The sequence below is a fragment of the Oncorhynchus mykiss genome, chromosome 9 (assembly GCF_013265735.2).
Source record: "Oncorhynchus mykiss isolate Arlee chromosome 9, USDA_OmykA_1.1, whole genome shotgun sequence".
NCBI lineage: Eukaryota > Metazoa > Chordata > Actinopteri > Salmoniformes > Salmonidae > Oncorhynchus > Oncorhynchus mykiss.
The window spans coordinates 64,739,229-64,747,223 of record NC_048573.1 but is presented as its reverse complement, the minus strand read 5'-3'; the positions used below and the strand labels follow the sequence as shown (position 1 = coordinate 64,747,223).

General features: G+C 39.2%; 1 protein-coding gene across 1 annotated transcript; it reads left to right on the top strand.

The window, feature by feature from the left end:
• The first annotated feature begins 2,246 nt into the window (after window positions 1-2,246).
• LOC110532674 (homeobox protein Hox-C11a) lies at window positions 2,247-6,059 on the top strand. Its single transcript, XM_021616765.2, has 2 exons — window positions 2,247-3,041; window positions 4,969-6,059. Exons 1-2 carry the CDS (start codon window positions 2,342-2,344, stop codon window positions 5,199-5,201), a joined length of 933 nt encoding a protein of 310 aa, XP_021472440.1. The 5' UTR covers window positions 2,247-2,341; the 3' UTR covers window positions 5,202-6,059.
• The last annotated feature ends 1,936 nt before the right edge of the window (window positions 6,060-7,995 follow it).

Genomic DNA, 7,995 nt, shown 5'->3' with positions numbered 1-7,995 from the left:
GCCATTCGGCGTTTTATGGTTAGGCACGTAGAAGATTTTAGTGGTCAAATTCAAGTGCTGTGTCTAGGCAGCTGTCTGCTTTCTTTGTACTTGGATGCAGGCATCGTGTACTTCAACCTTTTATCTTCTGAAAGGGGTCTGTAAACAAACATATTGCAATGCCACTGCCACATACCTCTCCAAAATACCTAGGTCTAGTTATTATAGTATTATTTATTTCTGATGGTTTAAATGGAACAGCAGACGTAATGTGGGCTTTTCTTCCTATAATGTGCTTTAAGGCGACTACCAAAATGCGCCTACATGATTACACACTCTCACAATCTTAAACGTTTTAATTATTGAAACAATAGGGTTTGGGCTATGCAATTATACAATTTGCATACAGATTACCCTTCAGAAAACATATTTTGGAACAGAAGAAGTTAATGATATTTATCATAATCAATACAATGATCATAGTTTTACTTTGTATTGATGATTGGCCAGTAGGGTTCACGTGATTCAACAACAGTGAAAGTTTCCCACATAGGAGAAATCGCACACGGAGGTATTATTTGAATAAATGCAATTACATGATTTAAATACCATACATCCCTCTACTTGATCACATGGCCCAGCCACGTTTGTGATGGGGATTCCAGACGTCATGTATATTTTGAAGGTAATAACCAATGTATGTTCTGTCTGGGACCACAATTAAAACGAGATTTGTTTTCTCTCCGGAAAAGAATGCATATTTAATCGGGCATCTATGTACAGTAGTTACACGATGTAGCCCTAAAGATATGCATACAGTAGAGGATTTCTTACTTCTCAACAGCTGTCAGAGTGAAAGTATTCCATGACAAATCGATTCATTTGTTGCCCAGTGAGACTGTGGGGCCTAAGCAGAAATATGTCCTCAAGCCTAATTCAAAACAAAATAAATTGTCTCCTTTAGACTTTTAGCTTAAATATAGCTAGGTCACCTCTCGAGTAGACTATCATTTTCTAAACCACTGTTCATTTCTGCAATTCAAAGTTAAGATTATTTTATATTTTACACTCCGCGGTTGGTGGATTACAGCTGTTTTGACAGCCGTCGTCGACCAAGGTTAAATTTCACTTGTGCTCTTCTCTCCACGTTCAGCCTGGAACCTTGGTCTTGAGTTTCTCGGCTATTCTCCTCCAGCTCTAACATGATCCAAGAGAAAGGAAAGTAATGAAGAAAATGACTGATTTTGTCGAACTAAGGCACCCTAAACAGAATGTAGTGTATCCTTGTTTTATTCCCGTTTAGTTCACATTTATTTTGAGGCAACACCAAAGATATAGGCTTCCATCAAGGCCATGTCTTGATAAAATAAAATACCATCCGGAGAAAAACTAAATAGAAAAATGTCCCTCAAACATGTGAATGTAGCCAAATGCGTATTCAAAATGTTTACTTTGAACATTGAGTTTTAATGTTTATTTTTCCTTATAGGGAAATGTTAGTCTGTTAGTGGCTGTTAAAAATGTAAATATAGGCTATAAAAGTGGTTTAGATGAAAAATACCCCACATTTCAAAACTGCAATATCTTAAAAGACAACATCTATATCAATCAAAAACAGTCACAATCATTGCCTTGATGAGGAGCAGTTTCAGAGAGGTTAGTCATAGATTCACGATAGATATTTACCTATAATCGCATAAAGCCTGCTAGGCTATGTGTGAAAACACACTTTTCAAAACAGGGGCGCTTCGAGTGTGATGTTGGAATCTTGGTCTCATTGTAAAGCATGGATTTGTTTTAACTTCTCAGTGATCTCGGTACACTTTGTTGGTAGTGTTTAGTCATACATTACAATGTGTGAGAGTAAATTCTGCTGTCTACCAGTAGGCTATATGCTATTGTACAATATACAACGTGTAGTATACTATGTTATGGTAGTAGTAGTAATAATAATCATAATAGTCATAATAATAGTAAGGTCTTACCTGTAGAATTCAAAATCAAATTTAGTCTGCTATATCACATGCTAAACTATGCTACCCTAACCCACTCTCATACATAAATAGCCTCATACTCAAGCTTATCTTTATAATTGCCATAACCTAAGCCAACAAACAGGATTATGTTACTGGTTTTCTTAGTGCTCCTGTGGTGTTTAAATTAATCGTTTGAACCTCCTAGATCTTACCTAAGTGAACTACTACACATCCAAGTGTTCCAAATTGATATATGACAATATCTACTTTCGATCACGTGTCTTTGGCGACTTAGACGGATTGCGCGTCATCTTGCCTTCCTAAATTTCTCCCTTCTGCAGTTCGAATCCAAAACATCTATCTATAGTACGGAGTACGGGGGAAAGATGTTTAACTCGGTGAATCTGGGAAACTTCTGCTCCCAGACGCACAAAGACCGGACATCCGAGTTTGGGGACAGAACGGGCTGCGCCTCAAACATCTATCTCCCGAACTGCACTTACTACGTCCCCGAATTTTCCGCCGTCTCTACGTTTCTTCCACAGGCCTCGTCGCGGCAGATAACCTACCCATATTCTTCAAATCTGCCTCACGTGCAGCCGGTACGGGAAGTTTCCTATGGATTGGACCCTTCTAGTAAATGGCACCATAGAAGCAATTATGCATCATGCTACTCTGGAGAGGATCTGGTGCACAGGGACTGTCTTCCGTCATCCACCATGACAGAAATGCTTATGAAAACGAACGAGAGTGTGTACAGTCATCACCACCACCACCACCACCATCCCAGCTCCAACCATTCCTCCACAGGGTTCTACCCCGGAGTGGGGAAAAACAACGTCCTCCCTCAAGGTTTCGACCGCTTTTTTGAGACCGCATACTGCGGCGCGGACAATCAGTCAGCAGAGAATTGTTTACATAAGAGCGAGGCTAGTAAACTGGAAACAGAGTCCCAGCAGCCAGCGGCTCTACTGGGCGCCCCAGACCAGGACAAGGACCCAGAGGATGAGGAGGAACATACACATTCGGGCTCGTGTACTTCTTCAGCCACAAAGGATGGCAGTGCCAGCAAGAACAGCCACTCGAGTAGGTACCGAAGCTATAAATGGAGAAAGGTTAAGGGACTAGCCGAGTGTTTTGTCGGTCAGATTTTATGTGGAGTTTTATAAGCATTCAAAGGATTTTATTGTAACCTACAAAGCTCTTTCTTACAACGAGAATACTTTTTACGATGGGAAAGTGCTTTGAAAAAAAGAATGTTATACACAGACGCTTCTATCTTAGAGTCCGTGAAATTTTAAGAGCGCGCTATTGTGACAAATGCTAACTTTGATCATGAACTTGCGTTGGGCATTTTAAGGGATTTTCTCCTTGGTTTGTCGTGAGTAAAAACCAATAGGGCAGAACATTGCTTTTGGTATCTTGTTAATTTTCTTTTAGCAGCTTGCATGCAAACTAACCCTACTAAAAGATGCTGGGAGATTATTAGCCTTGTGCACATGGAGGCAAACTAGTATTCTTAATTCAGCTATTGACCAAATGACAGGCTCCATAAGTATCCATCTAGGCTATTTATATGTATCTGGAGACAAATTGAATCAGTCGTAGAGACTCGGTTATGTGTTTGTGTCCATATCTGGACCATGCTCGTGTCCGCAATTCAAGCTCTGTACCGCAGTATGAACAGTGTTGGGGAGTAGTGAACTACATGTAGGCTAGTTCAACTAGTAATTTCATTCAAATTTGCTGTAGCTTGCTCGTTGAAATCAATTCAAATCTTGGTACTGTTTTCAGTAGTTTATTACTGTTTTTGTCATGTAGCGGTGTAGCTAAAATAAATGATGGGTAAAGTAGACAGGAATTTCCTTTCTTTTTCTGCATCAGACCACCTGCCGGATTTTCCCTTGAAACGTAGTTTTAGGGTTAAATAAGCTAAATGACACATTATGTTAACATCTAACTCCAAGGTGACCTGTTCTTGTCATTTGTAGTCAGATTAAGGTCTGATGCTTTTTCATGAAGTTGTTTGCATGAAGTGAACTACTTTTTCAAAGTTACTCCAGTTAAGGTATGTTATATGTTTCTTAAGGGTATTTTTAGTGTATCTTAAGTTCTTCCAGTGTGAAGTAATTGATAGCTTGTTAAACTACATTTTCAAAGTAGCTTCCCCAACACTGAGTATGAAAACACATTCTGTCCAAATGTAGTCTATATAGCTACATTTGTGTTAGCATCAAAGCTACATCTATGTGTATTGCATTTAGTTATGAATGGGTATGTGTAAATTGTGGTCAGTATGAACTGAGAACCCTTTTCCTTTCGGTTAGCCCTGAGATATCTATGTCTGAATTTGCAGTGATTTATACACACACACACACACACACACACACACACCACACACCACACACACACACACACACACACACATTGGCGTCTGTTTGTGTAGCCTAATGTTGCACAATCAGAGCATTACTGTAGAGATGTTTTATGTCGTTGTACTTAGTCTTTTTCATGAGATGTTGACCACAACTGTGATGTATTGCCATTTTGAGAGCCATTTTAGCTTTACAAGAGGATTAATATCTCATATATATATAACAACATTTCAAACAACCATGAAGGAGTGTGCAAATGTATAGTTGAATTCCATGGGAATGCCCCGCAACCTGCAGCCGTACACATTTTGTTATTGTATATTTGTAATAAATAAATACATACTTAGAGGCTGTAAGTTGATTTTCTTTGCACTTTGAGTGCGTGGGATAATTTAATAGTCTTTATGGCTGATTGATTTGATATATTACGTGTTGGATGTTGACATAATTGGTACCATTAAATGAATGCTTCTAGAAATACCTGAATAGTGTATTCACAGAAAGAGCCTACGTACTTTATGTTGATGTTAATACGTGTTAGCTAGGCTACTTTAACTTCATGTGAATATCCGTTCGTGAATGACAAACTATTCCTTGAAACTTTCGTTGATCATGTCCTTCCTGTTTGATTACCCCAGGTACTCCTCGCACGAGGAAGAAGAGATGTCCATACTCCAAATTTCAGATTCGAGAATTGGAGCGGGAGTTCTTCTTTAACGTTTACATCAATAAAGAGAAACGGCTGCAGCTTTCCCGGATGCTGAACCTCACCGACCGACAGGTTAAAATCTGGTTTCAGAATCGAAGAATGAAAGAAAAGAAATTAAGCAGAGATCGTTTGCAATATTTTTCTGGAAACCCTCTATTGTGAGCATGTGAGGAGTGTTAAAGCATATGCCTAATGATTATAGTCAAAGGCCAATGACACTCTTTTCTCAGTGAATTCTTATCACCAGTAATAAACAAAGTTCAAGTTACAAAAAAGAGCCCAGCTCAGCAGCCACGTTGAGCAACTAAATATTATGATGAGGTTATTTCTATTTACAACATATGGGGTTTCTCTATGTATGCGTGATTAAGCCGCCATTTTCCTGTAGCCTTCGTGCACAGAATAATTTATACTTCAGATTTAGGCCTACAGGTGATATAATAATCATTGATATGCTGTAGTTCATATGAATTTCCATGTATTTACCACGAATTTTAATTCTGTGTATTTACTTGTGCATTTCACAAGTATATTATTTGTTGAATATTAAATGTTACCACACAATTTGGAAGCAATGATAGGCCTGTATTGGATATTTAAAAATGTCTCTTCCCTCTGGTCGTTGTATAGGTAGGTATATGTATTGCCTATGTGTAGCCTACCATGAAACCACGATTCTCTTTTCGACTAGACTATTGAACACAAAATAGTATTTACAGGCTTCATTTTTGCCATTGAGAACTGTGACGTGTACAATTTGTATTGATGGTTTCCCTTGTACAGACTGTGCATTCGTGATTGTAAATATGATTTCATTTTTCATTTCTCACCCCCTTTCGGTGCTGCTATTTTCTTTACACCGCCCAAACAAGCGGTGTACTTTAAAAGCTTTAATGTTAACGCTCCTTTAAATTATTTGCTTTATGCTCGGTGTTGGCTATGGAAGATGAGGAGGAAAATATGGAGCTGTGCCTGTGTATCATTATTATATAGATACCTGTGAAATAAACAGACATATAGACAACAAACAGACTCTGGTGGATTTTGTCATAGATTTTATTATTGACCATGGCTATCTGCTGGTCATTTTCAAAGGGAAGTGATTAAGAGTGGTAGCCAATGGTTGAAAAGGATTGCCAAAACATCTGACTGCATTTGTGTCTTAGATTTTATTTTTAACCATTAAGTCTATCTGATGTTAATTTTTAAGGGATTTGAGTGGGGTATTTCTCGGGGTATTTATGTATATCAACTATTGTCATCTAGGAATAGGCCTTCCCTTTTTATGCAAACATTTTCTGACAAAAAAGTTGAGGGAGTGTGTTGTGGGACTGTTGAGGGGTACATTCATATAGGAGTGCATATTTGAGCTTTTCCTCAAATACGGGTTAGACACAAACAACAACATGCAAACTAGGCTACATTTCAGAAACGCAGAGAAAGAAAGAGGTACGGGATCCTTCTTTAGTGCCCACTAAATGGAATCGCCACTCTTGCAGTCTAGACACTGCCATAAAGACAAAGGCACTAAATTGACATTTTTTCTCTTAATTGCACCGTCTGTTCGGGGGGAATGGTGCTCACTTCCGCAGTAAATAGTAAACAAGTAAGACTGGCTGTCGGAACAAAAAAACTTGACAACTACACTGTTCAACCTGACCTCGGGCCGGTGTTGTGCACATACGACTGCATATATGATACACACACACGCACGCGAGCGCACACACACACACACACACACACTTTAGCCATATGGCAGACAGACATTTCTGATTAAAACGGACCCCTAAAATTAGATCTTGGAATTCCAGGTCAATGGTGGTAGGTGTATGTGCATATCTATAAATATCGAGGACATATCGAGGACATCACTGGTGTGTGACTGATTTGATAGATTGTGTGTGTGTGTGGATAGGCCTACGTGCCTGCGCCCGCGTGCTCACAGAGCATATGTCTATGGAAGATTGCACGTGTATGTATTAACTACAATGTATAATTAAAAGTAGTCTTTGAACTTCAATAATGTCAAGGCTTTCACCTCTAACCCGCTGCAATAAAGTGGAATCAAGGAGCCCCTTTTGCCCGGAAATTTGCGCAGGAGGGGTATCGACCAATGGGAGTGAGTGGGAACAGAAAAAGGAATGTGTAGAGAGTCCAACTTTGACCCATGCCATTAAACTACAGCAGGTAACTTTTCCAGCTTTAGCACGCCCAGTAAATACACTTTATTGTCCCTGTAAAATGTATATTTTTTCACGCATGAGAAGTTTTATAACATGTTGGCATGAGCTTTAATACCTATTTCATATTTCCATCGTTTCTTGTGGAAAATAATGTATAGATAATGCATTTGGGTTATGTTCTTTGAAAGGATGCAGAATTCCATTCAATTTTGTTATCTCTCTCTCTCTCTCTCTCTCTCTCTCTCTCTCTCTCTCTCTCTCTTTGTGTGTGTGTGTTTTTTCTATGTAACACACTACCCAGTCCCCCTCCAGAATGAAACTGAGGGCGGAAGAGGGGGATGTTGTTTGTGACAGGAGATGAGGAGGGAGATGCTAGAAGGCAGAGATCAAGGCTAGAAGACTTCACTTGTCACACCCACCAACCTTGGCCCTGGGACGATGACGTCGGTCATTTGTTGGATTTCTTTGCCACACATATTCACCGTCCTCTAACTGCAGAGGCTCCTCAAACTGCCTATCAACCACAGGGGGCCAGAATTCACCCCGGAATGTGTTGGTCGCACAATGGGAGAGCATTGTTTTGTTTCCTTTGCTTCAATAGGCGTTATAAAGTTATAGGACACTAGAAACATCATGTTATTCTTTTGATGGATGCTTTTATTCATACGTCATTAAAATGTAGGCCTACATGGAATCTTCGATATTGAATTACATTTTATTTTGTTTTGGTTGTCTTATAGTTTTAATGTGATGATCGTGGTTGATCCTGAGAA

What these genes read in the sequence shown, in the direction of transcription:
- LOC110532674 (XM_021616765.2), top strand. Translation starts at nt 2,342, where the DNA reads ATGTTTAACTCGGTGAATCTGGGAAACTTCTGCTCCCAGACGCACAAA. An exon ending in CAGCAAGAACAGCCACTCGA is followed by an intron (nt 3,042 to 4,968) that starts GTAGGTACCGAA and finishes TGATTACCCCAG; the next exon opens with GTACTCCTCGCACGAGGAAG.